The sequence below is a fragment of the Neophocaena asiaeorientalis genome, unplaced genomic scaffold, assembly GCF_003031525.2.
Source record: "Neophocaena asiaeorientalis asiaeorientalis breed wild unplaced genomic scaffold, Neophocaena_asiaeorientalis_V1.1 scaffold64, whole genome shotgun sequence".
Classification (NCBI taxonomy): Eukaryota; Metazoa; Chordata; class Mammalia; order Artiodactyla; family Phocoenidae; genus Neophocaena; species Neophocaena asiaeorientalis.
In genome coordinates this window covers 1,221,889-1,249,517 of record NW_020185334.1, presented here as the reverse complement: position 1 = coordinate 1,249,517, position 27,629 = coordinate 1,221,889, and the positions used below count along the sequence as shown (strand labels likewise).

The window sequence follows — 27,629 nt, the reverse complement described above, 5'->3', positions numbered from 1 at the left end:
CCCGGTCCGGGAAGATCCCACATGCCGCGGAGCGGCTGGGCCTGTGAGCCATGGCCACTGAGCCTGCGTGTCCGGAGTCCGTGCTCTGCAACGGGAGAGGCCACAACAGTGAGAGGCCCGCGTACCACAGAAAAAAAAAAAAAAAAGGCAGCCCTTGCCACATATAATATATTTGACTGACAGTATAATACAGCTTTCTTAGGTGATCAGATAGAAATATCTTGATGTTCTATTGAATTTCAGCTCTACCATTCCTCATCAAAGCAGTTACTGTAATACAATGTAATAAATGAAAGTTGAAATGGAATGATTATAAGTAAACTTGAATTTTGTCTTATTACCTGCCACTTATAGTAAAACACCATGAAAGAAATTGCATCTTCTAGGCAATCAAGAAATATTCTATGATCTTGGTATTACTTACACCAAGGTTGATTTTAAGACTTTCCCTTTGGGTGGAGTTTTTTTTTTTTTTTTTACCATCTTTATTGGAGTATAATTGCTTTACAGTGTTGTGTTAGTTTCTGCTATATAACAAAGTGAATCAGCTATATGTATACATATATCCCCTGGGTGGAGTTTTACAGAATAGAAATGATGTCATTTTTCCCCCTAGACATTAAGACATTCTATTAGTTTTCTTTTGATAAGTACCTTTCTTATAATCGCCGCAGAGCAGGGATCATGAGCTCTGGGCATTTCACTGAAACACTCGCGTTTACAAGTATCTTCTTAAAATTGAGACCTGTCTTTGTTTTTTTCTTTTCGATTTGGTGGTATTCTTTTTTGTTCGTTTACAATACACCTAGGAAAGTATAAAATGTGTGTTTTTATTCTTTTTTAAAATTAATTAAACTATGTTGTTATTCTTTGTAATGCTTTACTACCAAGGCAGATATAGTAGCTTTAAAGATGGCATTGACAGATTTTTAGAATCAGACCAGATATTTGTATGCAATTAAAATAGAAAATGACACCCTACAATTCTTGAGACATTTTGGAAACACTTTGGCTCTCCAAATTGATCTTTTTCTATCTCCAGAAATTATTTTGGTTTTGGATTAATCATTTCTCTCAGAAACAAGAAATCGTTATCACTTGAAATGTTATCTATAATATGTTAACGTCTCTTCAGTGAAGCAGGAGTTCAACATCCAATCAGAGCAGATGATGAGAGGAGATGAACTCCAGGAGATATGTCTGCAGCCAAATTTGGGCTGCATTGCCTGTCTTCACGGGAGGGCACCTGTGTGGTTGTTTCCTGTAAAATTCAATGGCCAGGGTGTGTGTGCCCACCTCTCTCCATTTGTACCATCAACACATAAATCCAGGCCTTTATCATTTCATACCATGACTGTCAATGTGGCCTTCTCTCTGGCTTCTGGTCTACCAGTCTTAGCTCCCCTTTTACCATCCCAACTCTGATCTCCTTGCTAAATTTTCCTAAAACAACGATCTGATCATCTCATATCATGTTCTAAACTTTCCTTGTTTTTTTACTGCCTACAGAATATAAAAATCGAAGCTCATTGCCTTATGGTTAGGAGAGAAAGCAATTGCCTAACTTATTGGCCTCTAAAGGAAATATTAGAACTTCTCTTTAAATTATTTTTCTCATCCTTCTAAATTTGTATGTCTGTGTATATTTCATAACATATATAATTTACTAATGTATTAGTACATAGATATAATTGATGAATAAATATACATATATTAGGATATGCTCAAAATACATTTTACTAAAAGAATACACGCGCACACACACACACATTGTAGATCATTGATGTAACTTCTTTCTTTCCTTTCTCCTTTTCCACAGTTTGGGCAAGGCAGGTGTATTAAATCTGTCCTGTTGGTAGACCCAGAACTAATCTAGACACACTCTTTAAGTCTGCTACAGGTGTTTAGATTTGCTTAGCATATCCTTTAGACAAAGGCAATTGGTAAATATGGTCTAGCCATGTTTCACCTCTTTTCTTTCTCTTTTTGTTCTCTTCAGAATATTTCAAAGGGGCTACCAATCAGGTTCTTCTGTTTAGCCTGGGCTGGCTCTTATTTTCTCATTCTCGTTAACTCCTTTACTGGACTCTTTATGCGTATTCTGGTCTGTACATATTCTCTCCCATTCTCCCTGGTAGTTGTCTTTCTGTCAGTCGTAACCTATAGCACTATGTTTCGATGCTTTCAGCCGCACGCAGTCTTCAAACCCCAGGCACTCCATGATTATGTAGGGCTACAGGTACTACCAAGGCCACCACTGCCACATCACTAAGCTATCCCACCCCCGGGCACTCACTTTACCTCTTATACTTCCTCCACTGCATGGAGACCACAGTGCTAATTCTGAGACCATCCTAGCTTTCTTCTTCATGGTTCACTCACTTTGATTATGAGTTGTTCTGGCACTGGGAGCTAAAAATGGCACTCCTGCCATGGTCTGAGGCTCTCGATACTCCATACTCTTTTCGTGGTAGTATAATGTATTTTTCTCCAAAATCTCAGTTGTCTGGGAGGAAAAGGTCTGGCTCAGAAAGGTTGATTGAAGGACAGCTCCTCAGGACACTAACTGTGCTGACTAGATCCTGTTTCCATTTTTTTTTTTTCCCACTTTAGTCTAAATGTATATACGTCCAGACGAAAGGGATACACCTTTTTCTCAAGAAGAGAAGTATTAACAGACATTCCCAGGCAAACCGGTCCTTATGATTACTGTGTTTAAAGTCAGCCCAAGACAACTAACTGTCAAAAGGACAGTTGGATATCTTCTTCTGGAATATCAACAGAAGAAGAAGGGACTTCTGAAGCTCCCAATGCACTCCCCATGAATGATATCTGCATTCAAGTTTTGCATGTTCTGGCTATGTCTGCCTCCTTAAACTTATCTTCTATCTTCTCTCTCTAGTATTTCGGTCATTTTGAACTATTCTCCATTCCTAGACAGCGCCTACCTCGCTGCCTTTGTCCCTGGCCTAAAAAGCCTCCCCAGCCACCACCTACCTGTTGAAATCCTATCCATTCTTGCATACCTAGCTCACATAATAGTAATGATCATCAAACAGCCTGTGTTAACCATCTTCACCAAAAGTAAACTCTTCCTCATGAGATGCCCTGTGGCATTTATTTTGTGGCATTCTTAAGATAGCCTTGTCACATCCTGACTTGATGGTTATTCTTGTATAGTTTAAAAAAACATTATTTCTATAATACCTATCCTGCTAGTTCGTAAGTTCTTTTAGGACGGTTTCTATGCCATATTCATCTTTGTATATTCCTGACTGCCTAGTTATAATGTTATTAATATATAGGAGGCACATTTGTATTTCTAGAGGGGATTGTATGACTGAATGAAATGCTTCTTCTGATGGAATTTTTTAACCTAACACCGCTGAGAATTTTCCTGTCAGCAAAGAGACAGTAGCGTATCATTCTGACATTCCTTTGAGGCACATGTTTATTCAGTGTCCACCCTCTTACAAGAAGATACTTAATAAAAAAAGAAAATCGGTAGCTTGATTATATGCTTAGCCAAGAAATTTATTTTGCACTTCTAAGGAAAATCTCCAGCAAACCCAATTACTCTCCCAGCAATGCACTTCAAAGGAGAGACGAATGCATTTCTTGTACAGAATTCTGGGATATGTTTGATCATTAGTCAGGGCAAGTAGTTTGACTTGAGGCTATTTACTCAGCAGGAATAAAAATTACAGCATTGCTTCAACCAAGAGGAGTGTCCCATCCCTTCCCCAAGCATAATTTAATTTGATCTGTCAGAGAAGTAATAGAGGTTTGCTATAGAAATGAGTCACGATCAGTAAGATTTGGTTGACTTTTGGGCTATTAAATGCTCCTTCCCCTCAAATGGCCTTTTTCAGGAATAATAAAAGCAGAGACACTTGTCACCCAGTAACTGACTGAGGACCTGAGAATTTCACAGCAGTGGTTATTACTGAAACAGTTTTTGTTTTTCTCAGTCTAAGCCTTGCTCTTACACTTGTGTTTTTTTTTTTTTCTCTTAATACATGTAAGTGGTCTATGGCTGATATTTATTTCAAGTAGGAAGTGCCACAAAATATTTTTGATGTAGTCAAAATATAAAGTAATATCATTAGACTTCTAATTACAAATATACAAGAGTTTTGTGGATAAAATCAATTTATGGAAAAAATGGCTTTAAATGTTAACTTTTAAAAAATACTAAGTACCTGTTGTCTTAGTGTATATACTTTACACTTTCTGGGGAAAACAAATTGCACATCACCTTTCAACAGGTAATTTTTCAGCATTCAAATTTTTAATTAAATTTAATTTCAGTTTATAAGGTGTTTATTACCATTTGGCATATTCTTCAGCTAAAATAATTAACAGCGATGATTAAAACTTTCCATGCTTGATTTTCTTATCTCAGTTTTTTAGGAAAATAATGCTTTAAATTTATAGAAAATAAAGAAACTGGTATATAATCCCAGATGCATTAGACAATATTTATAATTTTTCACCATGCACAATGCTGAAAGCAAAATTATTTTTTAATTTTTAGACAAAAGAAATATACAAAGAAAGCACTGGTGAATCATTTGTTATTGGTTACTTTTAAAAAAAGAGTAAAACTACTTCTGTAACATTAATTTTAAAAACTTAATTGCCATGTTCTAATGGGAGTGTAATGAGTTTTCCTCGCAGTGAACTCTGAGTTTATGAACGTGCTGCCATATTTATGGTAGAGGCTATGCAAATTTGGTTCATGTTTATTTATGCATGCATTACATTTGGGAATATATCTAGGGACCATAAGGTTGCTGGAGAATTTGTTACAGGAAAGAAAACTTATGAATAGGACTTCTTATCCCAGGAGTGGAATTAGGTAAAATTAACAGAGAATTGAAGTTATCTTTGATCATGATTTTTTATTACATTTTTATTCACGTTGAGGAAGTGTTGCCTGCTTTTTTTGATGTTCAGCAGAGCAGTACAATGCAATATACAGAAGCATAATGTTGAATTTTCATAATAATGCTTGTGATGCAAATGAGGCACACTTCAAAAAGCAGGCTGATTAGCATTTCTTGGTAAGATGACAGTCCCCTCTTTTTTAAAATTTCTGTTCATTAGTTTTATCGGTAGATTACATATCCAGATTTAAAATTTGAAGTGCATACTTTTTGTTTATAATTATAATGTGAATTTAAATAGTTTTAGATTGTGCGTTTAAAACAATTCTTCTGCCACTGAATTACACTCTGAATTAATGAGCTGTTTGCCACCTCAGAGCCCTTTGCTTTGGAATTCAGTCCGGTTTAAAGTGAACTCCAACCATTTCAGGCCCGCATCTCACAAAAGGTGGCGGGATTAATGAGCTCCAGGGGCTCCGTGGCTCTCTTAGGGGCATATATCACTAAATGCTATTCTCAGGATAACCCATGTCCCCTGTATTGGCAGGCGGACTCTCAACCACTGCGCCACCAGGGAAGCCCGGAAATGTTATTCTTATGCAGGAAGATGGGAGTTGAATGTGGAGAAACGGTATTTAAACAAATGATTTGACAATTGCTGATGAGGGGTGGTCTTATACCCCACTAGGCATATATGAGACAAGGGCTTTTGCCTTTTCTAACTGAAGCAAAATTAAAATTGATGTATATTTTAATAAGGCTACTACTGATGTAAAAACAATGCTCCTTTAAGGTTTATTACCTAACTTTGTTTTCATTTTCACTTAATGGACTTTCTAGGGCTTGGACAAAGAACTTACACACGCTTCCACCCATATATTCTAGCCGATTTATAAAACCTTCTCCCTAGCTACTGCATAGGAATGACTAACATTTTTCTCCTCTTAGAACTTCTCAAGGCATCTTCATAGTCTATATAATGGAGAGAGTAAAAATGCGAGAAAAAGTTGTCCGTTTATCTTCAGAGTAGAATTTCTTGGTAAGCTGACAATCCCCTCTTTTGAAATTCATGCTTAGTAATTCTATGAGAAGATTACATAGCAAGAGTTTCAGACTGAGGCAATCAAACCCTTTACCTCTGGGGAGAATTATCTACCTAAAGTTGTCCCACTTAATCTGGACAGCCTGGGCTAGGGATGGCAAATTCATGGTAATCCTGTAAATATTTCTTCTTCTCAGGCAGACATCACTCATCAATCACAGCCTTTTTCTTCATGGAACCAACACTCTTCACTAAGACACAGCCTCAGAATTCTTCTCAAAACTATGATCCAGGCAGCCTCTACCTGTTGACCAGAGTTGACAGGTGAAAAAACATATTTGCCACTCTGGCCTGGTCAGCCCTCTTTGCCACAGTTAGGTGCTGTGACCACTTGGACAGACCTACAAAATCCTAGCCTATCTTCAGCTTCCAATTACACAGATGTTAAGGTGGGATGACATTGCCATCTTTGAGTTGATGAAATACGGTCTTCTCTTTATCCGTCCTGATGCCCTTTTTACTTGGATTCAACCTTTTTCTACCTTTTCCTTCCTGGCTGATCATCCTCGTCATCTACATTTCATTCCTCCAACTTTATTCAGGTCTTACTCCTGACCTCACCATTGTTTTACCAATAGAGTGTGAAAATATTTTCTAATGGATAAATTGTCATCTTCGATTAAAGATGTGTTGATGTTGCAACTCTAACTTTGGCATGCCACAGGTGTTATGGAGCCAATTGTGCACCCACCAGGCATTATTTGATGTCCTTGCTCAAGCCCTCCCTTGACAGGTAGTAACACTCATCTAAAAGCAAGGGAACTTTCTGCTCGTGGACGCCGCCAAGCAAGCATCTTTGACTCTCCTCCCACCCCCCACCACTGCCGTCATGTCTTAAGTCAGAGTCACCCAAAGAGCCCGAACAGCTGCAGAAGCTCTTCATAGGAGGTTTGAGCTTTGAAACAACCGATGAGAGTCTGAGGAGCCATTTTGAGCAGTGGGGAACGCTCACAGATTGTGTGGTGATGAGGGATCCAAACACCAATCGCTCCAGAGGCTTCGGGGTTGTCACGTATGCCACTGTGGAGGAGGTGGATGCGGCCATGAAGGCAAGGCCACACAAGGTGAATGGAAGAGTTGTGGAACCAAAGAGGGCCGTCTCAAGAGAAGATTCTCAAAGACCTGGTGCCCACTTAACTGTGAAAAAGATTTTTGTTGGTGGCATTAAAGAAGACACTGAAGAACATCACCTAAGATTATTTTGAACAGTATGGGAAAATTGAAGTGATTGAAATCATGACTGATCGAGGCAGTGGCAAAAAGAGAGGCTTTGCTTTCGTAACCTTTGATGACCATGACTCCGTAGACAAGATTGTCATTCAGAAACGCCACACTGTGAATGGCCACAACTGTGAAGTAAGGAAAGCCCTATCTAAGCAAGAGATGGCTGGTGCTTCATCCAGCCAGAGGGGTCGAAGTGGTTTTGGAAACTTTGGTGGTGGTCGTGGAGGTGGTTTTGGTGGGAATGACAACTTTGGTCATGGAGGAAACTTCAGTGGTTGAGGTGGCTTGGGTGGCAGCTGTGGTGGTGGTGGATATGGTGGTAGTGGGGATGGCTATAATGGCGTTGGTGATGATGGTGGTTATGGAGGAGGCGGCCCTGGTTACTCTGGAGGAAGCAGAGGCTATGGAAGTGATGGACAGGGTTATGGAAACCAAGGCAGTGGCTATGGCGGGAGTGACAGCTATAACAACGGAGGAGGCGAAGGCGGCTTTGGCGGTGGTAGTGGAAGCAATTTTGGAGGTGGTGGAAGCTACAATGATTTTGGCAGTTACAACAATCAATCTTCAAATTTTGGACCCATGAAAGGAGGAAACTTTGGAGGCAGAAGTTCTGGCCCCTGTGGTGGTGGAGGCCAATACTTTGCCACACCCCGAAACCAAGGTGGCTGTGGTGGTTCCAGCAGCAGCAGTAGCTATGGCAGTGGCAGAGGTTTTGATTACTGCCAGGAAACAAAGCTTAGCAGGAGAGGAGAGCCAGAGAAGTGACAGGGAAGCTACAGGTTACAACAGATTTGTGAACTCAGCCAAGCACAGTGGTGGCAGGACCTAGCTTCTACAAAGAAGACATGTTTTAGACAATACTCGTGTGTATGGGCAAAAAAACCTCAAGGACTGTATTAGTGACTAATTGTATAACAGGTTATGTTAGTTTCTGTTCTGTGGAAAGTGTAAAGCATTCCAACAAAGGGTTTTAATGTAGATTTTTTTTTGTTGTTTGCACCCGTGCTGTTGATTGCTAAATGTACTAGTCTGATCATGACGCTGAATAAATGTGTCTTTTTTAAAAATAAATAAATAAATAAATAAAAGCAAGGGAAGATGACAGCAGCCAGCATCCCATTGCCCATAAAAACAGGCTCCTGACCCCCTCCTCTGGCATTTGTGTCTCATCACAGCAAATCTGGATGCAAGAAAATCAAAGAAAAGGAATATTTTCTGAATCCTGGAGAGATCTATTACTTCAAGAGCCCAACCCAAGTTCTGCTAAAGATTATGTATGCTTCTATGTTGGATTCTCAAAATTTAGGTTTTTTACAGATCACAGCGACTAAATGAAATATCACTAATATGGTAAAAAGCACATGGGAAAGAGAGCCATAGTTTAAAAATACAGAGAATTTCTAGACATCTAAGATATTACAATTCTGTTTGCAATTCATTACATGAGAAAACAAAAGAGCCCAAAGATGGGAAGGTGAACATCTCATGCCTGCAGTACATGGCTGATTTGAAGCTCTATGACAGTTCTAAAACCCAGCCTAATATAGTATGAAACATTCTGAAGAATGCTATTGAAGATATGCAAATAGAGTTTGGAATGGAAAAATGCAAATCATTTGGACTGGCACAGGGCCAATTTATCTATTCACTCAGCGAATATCAGAACTTCACAGGTTTAACTCATGGGGAAATATACACATGTAGACTTCCTTCAGGTGAGGAAAGATTCAGCGTGCAGCCAGCGTTAAGTATTTGCGTTTTGTTTGCCACTGTTGTATCAGGTGTGTGTTAACTGGAGTGTTTAATTCACATCCTAATGTCATTTTAGGAGCTATTTAGTTCTCTTCTTGATGGAGACGTGAGGTAATCCAGGGCATCACAAGCTGATGGGCAGGTTTTAGAATATCCTGGTTTAGATGCAGCTGGAACCTCTAAATAATTCCAATTACTGAAGAGATTACTATACACAGCATAGTACGTTTTAGTTGGAATTAGGTCTATATACATATACATAAACTCATGATATTGGAAAATGAGGTCTCATATTAATTTACAAAAAGCTTTCTGTCTAGGAAAAGAAGTGGTGGTGTCTTTGGGAGCAACACAAAGAACTAAGTTGTTATTGAGACAAAGAATTAAAAGGGACTGCTCATTTTATTTATGATTTTTTTTAAGCTTATGCAGGTGACTTTTTTAGTTTTGGGACTTGGACATTTTGATTTCATTCTCCCTGGAGAGCCACCTAAACTGGAGGCTGGACACCAGATTACAAATTTACCTTCCCCTTGAATTTGTAGCCCCTAGGGAGATGGAATTGGTTTAGTTGCTAATGAACTTTGGTCCCCAGCACAGAATAATTACAGTGGAATATAATGACAGTTTGAAGAGCAACAGGGGGATTTTACCAAATTCTATTTACTCTTCCCTCATCCCATTTACAGGTCAGCTTATTAAAGTTGTGACTTCTTGGTAGATGGTTTCCATGGAGGGACACAATTTCATCTTTGGATAAACTATTCTAGGGTTAATTTGAGTCAACAAACATTGATTTGTGTTTCACATGTGAAATATGATGCTGTCATAGGAGTTATAGGGGTACTGAGATGAATGTGAAAATCTGCTTGCCCTTCACTAAGATGGCTTGAGGGTCATGTATGCAAAGATGTGCACAGTTAAAAGGTAGAATGTAGTAAATGTTATCATGGAGGCATAAAGTAGTCAGCTTTGGAGACAAAGAGATATGTAGGGATGAAAAAGACATCGATAGCCATTTTGATTTGGGAGCTCACTGTAACTGTAGGGAAAACAGCTTCCTTAGAGTTGTGGTGAGGCAAAAATTGCAATGGGAGGGGGAAAAATTGCAGTGGGCACAGGAAGGAGTAAAAGGTAAAAACAGAGATGTAAAAGTGCATCACTCTTTCAAGTAGTTTGGTAGAAGATGGGAAGGGGGACCTATAGCTTTGTCACCTTTGCACATTTGCAAGCCCATGTAGCATCCTTCTCTGGGAGAGCCTATGGCAACATTAGATATGGGAGCATGCCCTGGAGATGGCTCTGTAGCAGACCTCCCACTCTGTAGTTGCCAGCCAGAGATCACATTTCAGTACTGTGTCACAGGACCCCTGCACCCCCATGTGTCCACCTGATCTGGGGTACAAGACTAGGGAAAGCAATGAGAAATACTTGTCCACCTGGAGGCAAAGTTTGTGAAGAAATTTTCTTTCACTGCTTAGTATTAATAATGCCCTTGGTTGGGAAGCTACCCATGTCCTCACATGGGCCAAGTTTAATTCTATTCTGTTCTATTCAACAAACTTATCCCTAGGTATTCTGTGTGAGGCCCTGCTTTAGCTCAAGGTCTACAGCACGGATAAAAGAGGTTCCTGCCCTCAAGAAACTCAATCTCTCTGGGGAAGCAAGAAACAAAAGTAGCATTTCATTATAGTCTGATGAATATAGGTACAGTGGAGAAATGAATGACAGGTTGTGAGGATCCAGATGACAGGCAGTTAGACCAACCTGGGGCATCTCAGATGGTTCTAGAGCCGAGTCTTGAAAGATGGGTGAGAATTATCCATGTAGCTGAGAAAAAAAAACCTAAAGAAATACTCAGGAGTATGAACCAAAGTGTGTGGTTAGTTAATCACATGAGGGTATGGCTAACGTGGGAGTGCTGGGAGCTGTGAGATGTGCCTAGAGAGGGAGGCGGGGCCTGGCCCTGGAAGGACTAACATGCCACATCCAGATTCCTGGGTCTTATTGTATAGATAATGGTGGGCTATGGTTACTATAGTGATTTAAGCAGGAAGCGGCTTGAATGTTTTAGTCTTTTACAGAGATTATTCTGACTGAAGTAGCTGTGTGTGTGTGTGTGTGTGTGTGTGTGTGTGTGTGTGTGTAAGTGTAAAGGTGAGCTGGGCAGAGACCAGTTTGGAATATAAAGTGACAGACCAAGTAAGAAATCATGGCCTGAATGAGGCCAGAGGAAGTGAGATTGGAGAGGACAGGCAAAACTGTTTTTTAGTGACCGAATGCTCTGGTAGAGAGTTGGGGGCTTTAGGTGCCTCTGGAATTCTGGCCGTGTTGACTAGAAGTGCTTTTGTGGCTCAGTGAGAACCGTCTGCTTGTCTAAATGATGATTCTCATAGACATTTTCAAAACAGGGTGGAGTTTGGAGGCAGAAGATGGAGCTATATAGAGTCAAAGCAAGGAGGGGGGAAAAAGAACATGAAGGAAAGCAATAAAGAGAAATGGAGAGGGCATGCTATTATTTGCTGTCTCGACCCATGTCTTAGCTCACCTTCAGTTTTCCAGCAATACTTTTTCTCTATTTTTAAATTTTGCATTACTAAATACCTTAAAAAATGACCATAGGACATTGATGGAGTTACCATGGTTTGCGAGTGTCTGAGAAGCAAGTTCTAGAAGCACTATGTTGGTGGCCAAGTATGTGCTTATATGATTTTATCAGACATCCATACGGAGCAATGAAAGCCAATAATTTTTGGGGGGGTTGCTGAAGTGGAAGAAATGACAAGCGTTAAATAAGCAATGAGAAAAATGTAAAAGGAACCAGTAAGCACCACTATCGTTAAATGGACCCTGCATACTCATCCCTCAGAGTGTATTTCAGTCGGTTCTGGGTGTGTTGTGTGTTGCACCAGGTGGCCAGTTTGCTCATTTGGTTGGAATCCTGGAGTAATGAGGTCAGAATTAGGGGCTTAATATTCCTGCCGGCCATTGGTTTTAACCTAGTCCGTGACCCCAGAAGGACACTTTAAACCTCATCATCCTCCTAACTTTTGTCTTTGGGTGCAGGGGGGCACCAAGCAGAACGTATAGATGGCTTTCCAGCGCGTCTGTCTTCACCAGCAGAAAGCTGTGCTCAGATAGGTAGGATTACTCTTTACATGAAAAGAGCAGGCTGTTCCATAATTAGAAAAATTAGAAACTGCTGTGAGAAAGGCAATAACTGGTTGCTGTTGAATACCCATTCTTGAATTTGGTTTGCAAGAAATAGGGATCTGGGAGCCTTGTTAATTTTATGGCCTGTGATGAGTCTCTAAGAGTTTGATAGTATCTGGCCTTACATTTAGGTCTTTAATCCATTTTGAGCTTATTTTTGTGTATGGTGTTAGGGAGTGATCTAATCTCATACTTTTACATGTACCTGTCCAGAGAGTTTTTATATCACTGTATTGGTGTACTTAACTGATGACACACAGAACACTGGTAGTCGATAGGCCTAGACTTAACACATGAAACGTCTTACTCAGTGTGACTAGATTGACTGCCTACTTTTATTTTAGGACATTTTGTGTTTAATGATTTGTGCCACATCTTGGGGTGATCCTCTCACTTGATGCAGTGGAGATGAAATAGATTATATTTTACACTACCAGTGTTATGTTTAAAAAACCTGTTTGTTACTCAAGTATAAACATCTGTATCTAATTCAGGGATGAATTCAGGTTTTGTGGGGACTGAAACTTACACGACATTTGGGGTGAGCCCTCTTTGAGAGAAAGAAAACTTATAAAATCTGTTATGAAGTGATTATTAAAACTCATTCTTTCCTTTAAGTTGATGAAATTAAAAAAATATTAATAGCTGAGAAAAGATTGCCTTGTTTCATAAGTATTTAGGTTCTTTTTTTAATTTATTTTTAATTTTATAATTTAATTTTATTTATTTATTTAAACAGCAGGTTCTTATTAGTCATCCATTTTATACACATCAGTGTATACATTTCAATCCCAATCTCCCAATTCATCACACCACCACCCTCAGCCCCCGTCACTTTCCCCCGTTGGTGTCCATATGTTTGTTCTCTACATTTGTGTCTCAATTACTGCCCTGCAAACCGGTTCATCTGGACCATTTTTCTAGGTTCCATATATATGCGTTAATATACGATATTTGTTACTCTCTTTCTGACTTGCTTCGCTCTGTATGACAGTCTCTAGATCCATCCACATCTCTACAAATGACCCAATTTCGTTCCTTTTTATGGCTGAGTAATATTCCATTGTATATATGTACCACTTCTTCTTTATCCATTTGTCTGTCGATGGGCATTTAGGTTGCTTCTGTGACCTGGCTATCGTAAATAGTGCTGCAATGAACATTGGGGTGTGTGTGTCTTTTTGAATTATGGTGTTCTCTGGGTATATGCCCAGTAGTGGGATTGCTGGGTCATATGGAAATTCTATTTTTAGTTTTTTTAAGAACCTCCATACTGCCCTCCATAGTGGCTATATCAGTTTACATTCCCACCAATAGTGGAAGAGGGTTCCCTTTTCTCCACATCCTCTCCAGCACTTGTTGTTTGTAGATTTTCTGATGGTGCCCATTCTAACTGGTGTGAGGTGATACCTCATTGTAGTTTTGATTTGCATTTCTCTAATAATTAGTGATGTTGAGCATCTTTTCATGTGCTTCTTGGCCATCTGTATGTCTTCTTTGGAGAAATGTCTATTTAGGTCTTCTGCCCATTTTTGGATTGGGTTGTTTGTTTCTTTATTATTAATAACAGTAAATATTGAGCTGTTTATATATTTTGGAGATTAATCCTTTGTCCATTGATTCATTTGCAAATATTTTCTCCCATTCTGAGAGTTGTCTTTTTGTCTTGTTTTTAGTTTCCTTTGCTGTGCAAAAGCTTTGAAGTTTCATTAGGTCCCATTTGTTTATTTTTGGTTTTATTTCCATTACTCTAGGAGGTGGATCAAAAAAGACTTTGCTGTCATTTATATCAAAGAGTGTTCTGCCTATGTTTTCCTCTAAGAGTTTTATAGTGTCTGGTCTTACATTTAGGTCTCAAATCCATTTTGAGTTTATTTTTGTGTATGGTGTTAGGGAGTGTTCTAACTTCATTCTTTTACATGTAGCTGTCCAGTTTTCCCAGCACCACTTATTGAAGAGACTGTCTTTTCTCCACTGTATATCCTTACCTCCTTTGTCTTGGATGAGTTGACCATAGGTGAGTGGGTTTATCTCTGGGATTTCTATCCTGTTCCATTGATCTATGTTTCTGTTTTTGTGCCAGTACCATATTGTCTTAATTACTGTAGCTTTTTAGTATTGTCTGAAGTCAGGGAGTCTGATTATTCCAGCTCCGTTTTTTGCCCTAAAGACAGCTTTGGCTATTCAGGGTCTTTGGTGTCTCCCTACAAATTTTAACAGTTTTTGTTCTAGTTCTGTAAAAAATGCCATTGGTAATTTGATAGTGATTGCATGAATCTGTAGATTGCTTTGGGTAGTGTAGTCATTTTCATAATACTGATTCTTCCAATCCAAGAATGTTGTATATCTCTCCATCTGTTGGTGTCATCTTTAATTTCTTTCATCAGTGTCTTATTGTTTTCTGCATACGCGTCTTTTGTCTCCCCAGGTAGGTTTATTCCTAGATATTTTATTCTTTTTGTTGCAGTGGTAAATGGGAGTGTTTCGTTAATTTCTCTTTCAGATTTTTCATCATTAGTGTACAGGAATGAAAGAGATTTCTACACATTAATTTTGTATGCTGCAACTTTACCAAATTCATTGATTAGCTCTAGTAGTTTTCTGGTGGCATCTTTAGGATTCTCTATGTATAGTATCATGTCATCTGCAAACAGTGACAGTTTTACGTCTTCTTTTCCAATTTGTATTCCTTCTATTTCTTTTTCTTCTCTGATTGCCATGGCTAGAAGTTCCAAAACTATGTTGAATAATAGTGGTGAGAGTGGACATCCTTGTCTCGTTCCTGATCTTAGAGGAAATGCTTTCAGTTTTTCACCATTGAGAATGATGTTTGCTGTAGGTTTGTCATATATGGCCTTTATTATGTTCAGGTAGGTTCCTTCTATGCCCAGTTTCTGGAGAGGTTTTATAATAAATTGGTGTTGAATTTTGTCAGAAGCTTTTTCTGCATCTATTGAGATGATCATATGGTTTTTGTTCTTCAATTTGTTATTATGGTGTATCACATTGATTGATTTCCAGATATTGAAGAATGCTTGCATCCCTGGGATAAACCCCACCTGATGGTGGTGTATGATCCTTTTAATGTGTTGCTGGATTCTGTTTGCTAGTATTTTGCTGAGGATTTCTGCATCTATATTCATCAGTGATATTGGTCTGTAATTTTCTTTTTTTGTAGTATCTTTGTCTCATTTTGGTATCAGGGTGATGGTGGCCTCATAGGATGAGTTTGCGAGGGTTCCTTCCTCTGCAATGTTTTGGAAGAGTTTGAGAAAGATGGCTGTTAGCACTTCTCTAATTGTTTGATAGAATCACCTGTGAAGCCATCTGGTCCTGGACTTTCGTTTGTTGGAAGATTTTTTATCACAGTTTCAATTTCATTACTTGTGATTGGTCTGTTTGTATTTTCTGTTTCTTCCTGGTTCAGTGTTGGAAGGTTATACCTTTCTAAGAATTTGTCCATTTCTTCCAGGTTGTCCATTTCATTGGCATAGAGTTGCTTGTAGTAGTTTCTTAGCATGCTTTTTATTTCTGCGTTGTCTGTTGTAACTTCTCCTTTTTCATTTCTAATTGTATTGATTTGAATCCTCTCCCTCTTTTACTTGATAAGTCTGGCTAATGATTTATCAATTTTGTTTATCTTCTCAAAGAACCAGCTTTTAGTTTTATTGATCTTTGCTATTGCTTTCTTTGTTTCTATTTCATTTATTTCTGCTCTGATCTTCATGATTTCTTTCCTTCTGCTAACTTTGGGTTTAGTTTGTTCTTCTTTCTCTAGTTTCTTTAGGTGTTAGGTTAGATTGTTTATTTGAGATTTTTCTTGTTTCTTGTGGTAGGCTTTTATAGCCATAAACTTCCCTCTTAGAACTGCTTTTGCCACACCCCATAGGTTTTGGATTGCCATGTTTTCATTGTTATTTGTCTCTAGGTATTTTTTGATTTCCTCTTTGATTTCTTCAGTGATCTCTTGGTTATTTAGTAATGTAGTGTTTAGCCTCCATGTGTTTGTGTTTTTTACGTTTTTTTCCCTGTAATTGATTTTTAATCTCATAGCGTTGTGGTCAGAAAAGATGCTTGATATGATTTCAGTTTTCTTAAATTTACTGAGGCTTGATTTGTGACCCAAGATGTGATATATCCTGGAGAATGTTCCATGCACACTTGAGAAGAAAGTGTAATCTGCTGTTTTTGGAGGCAGTGTCCTATAAATATAAATTAAATCTATCTGGTCTATTGTGTCATTTGAAGCTTGTGTTTTCTTATTTTTATTTTTGGGTGATCTGTCCATTGGTGTAAGTGAGGTGTTAAAGTCCCCCACTATTATTGTGTTACTGTCAATTTCCTCTTTTATAGCTGTTAACAGTTGCCTTATGTATTGATGTGCTCCTATGTTGTGTGCATATATATTTATAATTATGTCTTCTTCTTGGATTGATCCCTTGATCATTATGTAGTGTCCTTCCTTGTCTCTTGTAACATTCTTTATTTTAAAGTCTATTTTATCTGATATGAGTATAGGTACTCCAGATTTCTTTTGATTTCCATTTGCATGGAATATCTTTTTCCGTCCCCTCACTTTCAGTCTGTATGTGTCCCTAGGTCTGAAGTGCGTCTCTTGTAGACAGCATATATATGGGTCTTGTTTTTGTATCCATTCAGCAAGCCCGTGTCTTTTGGTTGGAGCATTTAATCCATTCACGTTTAAGGTAGTTATCGATATGTATGTTCCTATTATCATTTACTTAATTGTTTTGGGTTTGTTTTTGTAGGTCCTTTTCTTCTCTTGTGTTTCCCACTTAGAGAAGTTCCTTTAGCATTTGTTGTAGTGCTGTTTTGGTGGTGCTGAATTCTCTTAGCTTTTGCTTGTCTGTAAAGCTTTTGATTTCTCCATGGAATCTGAATGAGATCCTTGCCTGGTAGAGTAATCTTGGTTGTAGGTTCTTCCCTTTCATCACTTTATATATATCATGCCACTCCCTTGTGGCTTGTAGAGTTTCTGCTGAGAAATCAGTTGTTAACCTTATGGGAGTTCCCATGTATGTTCTTTGTCTTTTTTCCCCTGCTGCTTTTAATAATTTTTCTTTGTTTTTAATTTTTGCCAATTTGATTACTATGTGTCTTGGCATGTTTCTCCTTGGGTTTATCATGTATGGGACTCTCTGCACTTCCTGGACTTGGGTGGCTATTTCCTTTCCCATGTTAGGGAAGTTTTCGACTCTAATCTCTTCAGATATTTTCTCGGGTCCTTGCACTCTCTCTTCTCCTTCTGGGACCCCTATAATGCGAATGTTTTTGCGTTTCATGTTCTGCCAGAGGTCTCTTAGGCTGTCTTCATTTCTTTTCTTTTTTCTATTCCGCAACAGTGAATTCTACCATTCTGTCTTCCAGGTCACTTATCCGTTCTTCTGCCTCAGTTATTCTGCTATTGATTCCTTCTAGTATATTTTTCATTTCAGTTATTGTATTGTTCATCTCTGTTTGTTTGTTCTTTAATTCTTCTAGATCTTTGTTGAACATTTCTTGCATCTTCTTGATCTTTGCCTCCATTCTTTTTCCAAGGTCCTGGATCATCTTCACTATCATTATTCTGAATTCTTTTTCTGGAAGGTGCCTATCTCCACTTCATTTAGTTGTTTTTCTCGGGTTTTATCTTGTTCCTTCATCTGGTATATAGCCCTCTGCCTTTTCATCTTGTCTGTCTTTCTTTGAATGTGGTTTTTGTTCCACAGGCTGCAGGGTTTTAGTTCTTCTTGCTTCTGCTCTCTGCGCTTTGGTGGATGAGGCTGTCTAAGAGGCTTGTGGAAGTTTCCTGATGGGAGGGACTGGTGGTGGGTAGAGCTGGCTGTTGCGTTGGTGGGCAGATCTCAGTAAAACTTTAATTTGCTTGTCTGCTGATGGGTTTGGCTGGGTCCCCTCCCTGTTGGTTGTTTGCCCTGAGGTGACCCAACACTAGATCCTACCCGGGCTCTTTGGTGGTGCTGATGACGGCCTCTGGGATGGCTCATGCCAAGGAGTACTTCCCAGTACTTCTGCTGCCAGTGTCCTTGTCCTTGCGGTGAGCCATAGCCACCCCCCGCCTCTGCAGGAGACCCTCCAACACTAGCAGGTAGGTCTGGTTCAGTCTCCTATGGGGTCACTGCTCCTTCCCCTGGGTCCCAATGCGCACACTACATTGTGTGTGCCCTCCAAGAGTGGAGACTCTGTTTCCCCCAGTCCTGTCGAAGTCCTACAATCAAATCCCTCTAGCCTTCAAAGTCTGATTCTCTAGGAAGTCCTCCTCCCGTTGCTGGACCCCCAGATTGTGAAGCCTGTCGTGGGGCTCAGAACGTTCACTCCAGTGGGTGGACCTCTGTGGTATATGTGTTCTCCAGTCTGTGAGTCGCCCACCCAGCAGTTATGGGATTTGATTTTACTGTGATTGCGCCTCTCCCACCGTTTCATTGTGGCTTCTCCTTTGTCTTTGGATGTGGGGTATCTTTTTTGGTGAGTTCCAGTGTCTTCCTGTCAATGATTTTTCAGCATTTAGTTGTGATTCCAGTTTTCTCGCAAGAGGGAGTGAGAGCACGTCTTTCTCCTCTGCCATGTTGAACCAATCTCCATCTTGGCTTGTTGATAGTAATTTAAGTCCGGCCTTTCTTTACATTGTATTTTTCTCATTATATCTCACATCATTGATAAAGTATTATAGATTCTTTTCCTTGAAATCTTGCTCCCTTTTATTTTTCTTTTCCTTTGTGCTTAGTCTAGTTTTCAGTTGCTCATAGGGGGCCGCATGCAGAAACCTTGCACCCAGCACTTCAGAACAGAGTTCTAGTGCACGAACAGCTGCACCGACACCTCAGCTCTGAGGGACACTGTACAGAAGCTCCATGAATGACACTGAAAGTCAAGATGGCGGCGGCAGGCTGTGTGCAGAGTCTCTGCACCTGACTCTGTGATCTGAAGCCACCTCATAAGTCTTTATCAGTAATGTCACGTACATTGTTAGAACTGTGGTCAAACTTGGGAAAACTTCTTCAGGCCTCTTTTTCGATGAGCTGCAAGATCTTAGGGTAGAGACTAATCTTAAATACTTTTGGAATTGATTATTCTCAGTAGCCAGCTTGTTACCATAACTGTTTCTTACTTTTGCTAATTTAAAAAATATATATGACCATGTGAGCACATTGCTAGGACCCCATCCAAGGCCTTCCAAGGGACTAGTGCAAATGACGACTCTTAAAGCTTAAGCTCCATTGTAAATTCATCTTGGATCTAACAGCAGTATAATTTTCACGGAATCTTTCCGAACAGCATTGTATTCAGTAGTCTAATGAGGCAGCATAACCCTTGACACTTAGATACAATGAGTCATTTGAGGAAGAAGTCAGATTTTGAGTGATCCTTATGGGTTTTTAAATAAAGCACAGCTCAATTCTTATCTCTTGGTTTGACTGGCAGACAATGGCTTCTTTTAAGGTTGTTATGTTAATATCTTTTTATCTATTACAAGATTTAATTTATCCTTGATAGCTTGTAAAGAGACTAAATTCTCATGTAAAAGCATGAAAATATTTTTAAAGATGTTATCTTTTATGGTATGTCCTTTATAGTCCACTGACTATATTAGTTGTAGGCATATAGAATATCAAGTCATTTTGACAGATAATATATAAATAAAACATATAGTGTGTCCAAGCCATCATCTTGTACAGAGCATCTTTAACATTTTAAAATGCGATTTCTAAACTTTAAAATGAAACTTGTTACTTAAGAAAGATTTCAGAATAGATACATAGATCCCACTGCACTCTATAGAGTTTTCTGTTAAATGTACCAAGGTCTGCATTAAGCATACTGAGTTTCATTAAAGATGCTTGGGCTTCCCCCCCTTTTCTGTGCTTCTTACTCCTTCTATGTATACAAACCCAGCAACCTAATCAAGTCGCCTTTGATCAAATTTAATTTGGATTTTTCCCTAGTAATGCTGTCTGGTGGCAGATAAATAGAATTTAATTAAAATAAACATCCACAAGATTCAATCGAGCTTAATTATCTGATTTGACTTGGTAAAATTTGGCAGAAAGTCTAGACGTTATAAGATACACCTATACTTGACTTGGATAAAAGTTTAGTAAAACAGAGCCCAGCATTTAGAAAAGGGACAGGAGAAGGGAAATCCAGTTGTAAAAGCTCTTTATACGTTTAGGTAGAATTCTAAATACATGAAACATGTGCTGTTGAATTTGTACCCACAGTAAAAATCGGGTTTTCTTGTTTTTCTGTTCTATTACAACTGTAAAATGAAAGTGTGAAAAGCTAGGCAATCCACTTATTAAGTAGCAGTTTCGATTGACAGGCTACTTTCTCAAATTTGATTTCGGGTTCACTTGACTAAATGCTTCTCAGCCTTTAAAGTGGACATGAATAATCCAGAGACTTTGTGAAAATATAGATTCTAATTCAGTGAGTCCCAGTGATGCCCACACTGTTGGTCTGAGGCCCACTCTGAGTAGCAAGACCTCAGACAGTGAAGTGACAATAGTTGATATGGGACGGTTGCCACCACTATCACCACCATAATTGTACTGATAATGATATTTAAATAACACTACCTCTCAATCGTGGAGTGGTTTTATATTATTTCTGTTATCTCAGTTTGGTCTTCACATTGTATAATGCCACGTGCTTTAGCTCAGCTTGATTGTCACTGTTTGTAAAGTTAGTTACGTAAGAATATTTATATGAGTCTTTCCCACTCCAGGCCAGCGTGAGCAACAAAGTGTAGACAGATTTCTCTTTCAGAATGTGTTCTCCAAACCTCTTCACTTTCTCACTGAGGATTCCTTCAACTGAGCATCTCCTTTGCTCACCCTGATATTTTCTGAGTCAGTCCCGTGAACATTGTCTTTAGTCTGTGTCTTTATTCTTCAAGACTGGTCATCTCATTGTCCTCCACACAGGCTAGTTTCATTCCTGATTCCAAATTCTGCACATGTAGTCCCTTGACTAAGAATGCTCATGTTTATATCTCCTGTCCTTCACAAAGTCTCCCTGAAAGCTCCCCCTGCAGGCACAGGCTCTGAGTGGCCTGCTTACTTATCATCTGACAGAGCTGAACAGGGTGAAGCCACTCCATAGCTGTCCGTTGGAATTGTATTGATGTATTCACGGAGACGTTCTTTAGCTTCCTTATGTGCTACATTTCAAAGGGACCCAACATTTGTGCTCATTAACTCACAAAGGTATTTCTTTTAGACAATGGATCACGGAAATCTCTGTAGTTGGACTTGCTGAGGTATGACAGTGGAACACTGCCTTAGCACACACATGCTCAGATATAACACAAGTTATAAATAAAACTGCATTAAAAGCCACAAAGTTAATAGGTAATGAATGTGTAAAGTGAAAGTTTTGATTTAGAGAAAAGGAGGCAGTTAGACAAATACTAATTTCAAGGAATTTTCACATAAGGTCAGTACAATTAAATATTAATAACTAACTATTAGTACCTCTGTGGAGTTACTTAGTCTATAGGGAAATGTCTTATAGAATACCCTCACGTGGAGGATGTTTGTTAAAAAAGTCATATGATACATTTTTATTATTTTACCTGTTACGTAGAGATTTAGCACATGCAACAAGGTGACAGATATGCCCAAAGGATACCGCTGAGAAAAGTGGTTAAACCAAAGCAGGAGTCTGAGTGAAGTTCTGAACAAGGGTGAGACCAGGTGGCAGTTACCCGATGGGCCATTTGCCAGCAGAAATTCTTGGATTGTTATTTTCTCTGATTGCCACCCTGGAGGGGGTTCTGGAGATGATGCAAAAGTCTAAAACCTTCCTGTGGGACTTCGTAGTAAGGAAAAAAAAATGCAGTCTGCATCCAGATTATGTGCTTGATTATGTAGAAAGATGGGTAAACCTTGGATCTTGGAATGTCACGGGCAGGGGATCTGAGATCCAATAAATTCCCTCCTTGACATCCAACCTGTAGGATTTTATTTTCTAACTACCCAGAGCATTTAGTGTCAGTGCATGTTCATTATATTGATGTGCCTGCCTGTCTGGGTGAAATCGTTGCAGTTGGGACGCACAGTGGTCCTCCAGGCAGGGGGTTGCAACACAGCACTTGCTCTGGGGACGGTGCTTGCTCTGGGGACAGTGCTGGGTGGAAATCCCACTCACTATTCCACTCAACAGCAGTGTGACCTTAAACATGTTTCCAAACTCATCTGAGCCTTGGTTTATCTGTAAAATGGTGATAATAATAGTACCCACTTCAAAGGTTTTATGAAAATTAAATGAGTCAAATGAAAGTTTTGATTTAGAGGAAAGAAGGCAGTTAGACAATTAAGTACTAATTTAAAGGAATATTCAGGTAAGTCCAAGAGACTAAATAATAACAATGAGCACTTCTATGTAGCACTATTTAAAAGGGCCTCAGTTCCTAACAAATTGTAAGCACTCTATAAATATTAACTACCATCCTCATCATCACGATTACTGTTGTGGATATAAGAAAAAGACAAGGGCTGCATCTGTAGAAATCATTTGACTTTTGTAACGTGCTTATGTAAACAGTACCTGTGTCTGTGTGTGCTCAATAAATGCTGGTTGTTACTGTTAGAATTGCTGTTATTGGGCTTCCCTGGTGGCGCAGTGGTTGGGAGTCCGCCTGCCGATGCAGGGGACACAGGTTCGTGCCCCGGTCCGGGAAGATCCCACATGCCGCGGAGCGGCTGGGCCCGTGAGCCATGGCCACTGAGCCTGCGCGTCCGGAGCCTGTGCTCCGCAGCGGGAGAGGCCACAACAGTGAGAGGCCCGCGTACCGCAAAAAAAACAAAACAAAAGAATTGCTATTATTTTTCTAGTGCTCGCTCTCAGCTGACCTCTGGAATATCCATCACAGTGAGTAGTGCAGAGAATGCATGCAGTAAATACGTGTACAATTAATTTTATATTTTAAGGCAACTGTTAACTATTAACCCACTGGAGTGGTAATTTTCTGAGTGGTTTTTCTTTGCTAAACCATTGATAACTTTATTTCTGCTGTTGAGACTTTTTTCATGGCCAAGAGTTTTTCTTCCATCTTTCCATTTGGAAAATGCCAGTGTCTTCTAATTTTCTAATGCACAGTCTCAACTGCCCATTACTTGGTAGTTAGGTCTCTAAATATCATCTATGAGGCTGATCTCCTTTAAACCTTAGATAACAGCCTCACGTTTACAATAAAAGTCGTCCTCAGTTTTCTAAAGCTCTAAATAGGAGGAAATTTAGTAGAATGTTAAATCAGGAAAAGGTTCCTTGGAGGTGACTCTGTCCAGCATCCTCCTTTTATTGATAAGGAGATATGACTTGTCCGTCATCACCCAGCAGGTCAGAGACAAACCCAGGACAATAGTCCTACAGACCATACTCTAAAATGTATGTTGCATAAATGTGCATGGCCGCATGTCCGTTAATTTCAGATGGTTGAAGAATATAAATTAAAGCTACTTAAGGCTCCTGAGAAAATGTAGTGGGAAGAGAAGTGATAGAATCCTAAAAAAAATCTAACATATTGGCTGATGGCCTCCTAAATTGTACAGATTACTGGGCCATTTCTGAATATGGCCTTGGACAGTTAAAAAGGACATCTCTTTAATCCTTGTCAAATGCAGGACCTGGTGTGTCATAAGTGTTTTCAACTTTTAGGGAGAAAGAACAAAAAATCATGCGAAAGAATTTATGTAAGAGAGACTGAATCAGTGCTTTTTTTTCTTTTTTCTTTTTTTTTTTTAATTTTTTGCTGTATGCGGGCCTCTCACTGTTGTGGCCTCTCCCGTTGTGGAGCACAGGCTCCAGACGCGCAGGCTTAGCGGCCATGGCTCACAGGCCCAGCCGCTCTGCGGCATGTGGGATCTTCCCGGACCGGGGCACGAACCCATGTCCCCTGCATTGGCAGGCGGACTCTCAACCACTGTGCCACCAGGGAAGCCCCACAGGTGCCTCATTTATGGTGAGAGTGAGAACTCTTTCCAAGCGTGATTGCGCAAAGCGATGCTGAGCCTCCCTGCCTGTCACCCTGTTGGGATCCTGCTCTCTGTGATCTGGGGCCACTCTGTCTCTGTTTGCCTAATTGTGACTTGTGCTTTTGCCCTCTGGTTCTCACTGGCCCCTTTGATGCTTTCCAGCAAGTCTTTTCAAAGCAGCAGGACAGAATGGGAAGGTAAGCAATCATTTCACATGAAAAGAGGGCAGCAAAATCCAGGTGGGGCTTCCTGCGGAGATGCTCCCTTCCAAGGCTGTGACCACCCAGCCTAAGCAAACACTGTGACTAGAGCCAGCAAATGGCAGTTACAGCCTGCAGCATCAGTCCACCTTCTAAAATAAGTTTAAATTGACTATTTTTTTTTTAAAAAATCTTTTCCCTAGGTGTCTCCTTGGGATATCTAAGGGTTGAATTAGATTTTCTCCATCTCTAAGTATATGTCCATGCTAGAGGTTTTAGGTTTAGTTTTTCTTTTATTTGCTTCTCATGCTTATCAGTTCACCAGTTCACTCTTTCTTTTTTCTTATGCAACTAAGGAACTTAACGAAGGGTCGTGGTAGGAAATATGGTTTCTCTCAGGTGCTTTAAAGAAAGATACTTTAGGGGCTTCCCTGGTGGTGCAGTGGTTGAGAGTCCGCCTGCCGATGCAGGGGACACGGGTTCGTGCCCCGGTCCGGGAAGATCCCACATCTTCCTGCGCGTCCGGAGCCTGTGCTCCACAACGAGAGAGGCCACAACAGTGAGAGGCCCAAGTACTGCAAAAATAAAAAAAATTAAAAAAAGAAAGAAAGATACTTTAATTAAAGGAGTAGTCACCGAAATGTGGGCAGGTTGAGGAAACTGACACAAGATGTTGAGTCACTCAGAGCCTAGCGATCGGTGGAAACTGTTCCTAACCCCCTCAGCCTAAAGGGGGTCAAGGGAAAGAGTGTTACTGGAACCCAGTGACAGTGAGAGCCGCAAAGGACAGGGCACCCAGCAGAGCTGTTGTCCTAGAACTGTGGTTCTCAGTCTTGTCTCCTTATTGGAATCACCAGGGGAAATTTAAACATACTAGCACCTGGGTGCCAGCCCCAGAGATTCTGGTTTCATTGATCTTTCATTGATCTTTGGTGTGGGCATCAGGATTTTTAAAGCTGTTCAAGTAATTGTAATGTACAGCCAAGTTAGAGAAACAGAGTCATAGAGGGACCCAGCCACTGACTGAGGTACAGCGTCAGAGCTGTGTGAACGGGGAAGAAATACCTGGTCTCTCTCCTCCCACCCTCTGACATCCTGCTGATGCCTCCAGTCAGAAGCCAGACAGCAAGGTAGGTCAGGGGATGCAGTCAGCCTGGGTCAGCTTTCTGTAGCCCACGTGGTAGGGAAGGATGTAGAATAACCAGCTCAGAGCTTACAAGGAAACCCAATAGACAGCCTCTGCCTCTTCCCCACAAAGAAATTAGAAATAACAGATTCACACTTTCCCTATTAAGGTGGGCTCACTCATGCTGTTTTGGTATTGAGCTGGGTGTCCTTCCGGTGTAAAGGCCTTCTAAAGGGCTCTGGTACCTCTTTCAATGTTCCTCTGGGTATTAGTGACTCTCCTGCTGCTGGCCAGGCAGGACTTTAAGGTCTGTTGGGATGCAGATATGCATACATGCACATTTTGCTATTGCAAAACCCCAAGTGCTGGTGGGAGCCATGAAGTGCAGAGTTCCAAAGTGAAATGAGACATCAGAGATATCTTTTGGGGGGAAGTTGAGACCAGAGCAATGAGTCCCACCTGGGCTGGTCCTTGCCATCTGTGTGACAGGTGGCCCAGTCCTTCCTCGTGGGTACAGAATTGTAGGAGAAGGTGGCAGGAGTGAGGGAGGGATTTTTAGTAATGTGCTTTGCGTTTCCATGTGAGAACCAAGCCTGGACTTAAATAGCAGTACACAAATACTTTCTCACAAGTACTGGATCAGATACATGCCATTTTCCCTCCTTTCATAGGGAAGATGGGCAGTGACTACATGTTTAGGTTCAACCGTGGATGAAGCCACACCCTATTCCTGATAAGGACACAATATTCACTGGCCACTCTCTCCAAGGGTTGGCTTCAAATGAGACATCAGTGAAGCAGAAGTAAACTGCCCACAGCTTCTTTACCAGTTTCTTCTACCATAAGCCTCACATTATACTGGACTCCTTCGGAAGAAAAACAGGATCCCTGGTGAGCAGCAGTGTGCATGTCCTAACTGGTGCCAGTGCATATATCTGTGGGCTCATTACACAAGCCGTGCTTACATCTGGGGGCATATTTCACATTGTGGATGCCCTGTACTTCTGATTTCCTCCCAAATCATACTGACAAAGGCCACTTACAATGTCTTTATAAACTTCAAGGGGGTACAGAAGGATTAAAGAAATGATTTTTACAAGTGTTGTGAAGGTGACTATTTTATACCAAATGCTTCTTGCTGAAAATTTTAACGTACGCCATTGAAAATACAACTGACCAGTTATAACAATGTAAAAGCATATTAAACATGAGGTGAGAGGCTAGGGGTGGGAGTAGATATTCCTGGAAAAACATCAATTAGGTAAACATAAATTTCCAGATTGAGGAGAAGAAAAAAGACATTTCTAGGTTAATATTGGGCAGGCCAAAAAGTTCATTCTGGGTTTTCCATAAGATGTTAAAAACCTGAACAAACTTTTTGGCCAACCCAGTATAACGTTTATAACATTTATGGAGCATTTAACATTTGTCAGACACTATTGCTAAAAGCTTTACGTCCATTTTATTCTCACAACAACCCTATTAAATAGGAACTATTGTTATCCCCATATTATGGATGAAAAAAACAGAGCTCCAAGAGTTTAAGAAACTTGCCCAAGGTTGTGTAGCTAGAAAGTGGAGAGCCAGGATTCAGACCCTGGTTAATCTGCCTTCAAACCCCAAGCTCATTTTTCTACTGGTAAACTCAACTGAGTCATTGGTTTAAAGTGCCGTTTACCATATTCTCCCCAGGAATCTGTATTTTTTACAAGTTCCTAAGTGATTTTTATGGTCAGGAGAGGTTGGGCCATAGCACACTGTTACTCTGTTTCTTGAGTATATGTGATTTCTTTCCTTTTTCTTAGGCTTCCATTTTACAAAATATGAATGAGAATACTCTTTTTTGGGTGTTCTACAAGAAATTTTTTTTAAGTTCTATTGTCAAATGTCTCATAAATACTAAATATGATGCCCTTTTCTTGGTGATTAAGACATGATTGTTAGTATATCAAAGAAGCAAAGACGCTTTTTCCAAATAACAGAGAACCTTTTTTTTAAATAACAGCCACATGTGAGCATTCAGTGTACCCTTTAGGGAAGGCAGTCCTGGATACATGCACTCACAAACCCTATGATACTTTTTTTTTTTTTTTTTTCGTTACTCGGGCCTCTCACTTTCGTGGCCTCTCC

General features: G+C 40.0%; 2 protein-coding genes across 4 annotated transcripts in view; both read left to right on the top strand.

The window, feature by feature from the left end:
• Positions 1-27,629, top strand: part of MACROD2 (mono-ADP ribosylhydrolase 2) — a 1,936,537-nt gene that overhangs the window by 807,064 nt on the left and 1,101,844 nt on the right. The window lies entirely within an intron of this gene.
• LOC112393288 (heterogeneous nuclear ribonucleoprotein A1-like) lies at positions 5,497-7,980 on the top strand. The gene is given in 3 exon segments (XM_024735440.1): positions 5,497-5,520; positions 6,831-7,183; positions 7,185-7,980. Coding segments are annotated over 3 exon segments (1,173 nt in total).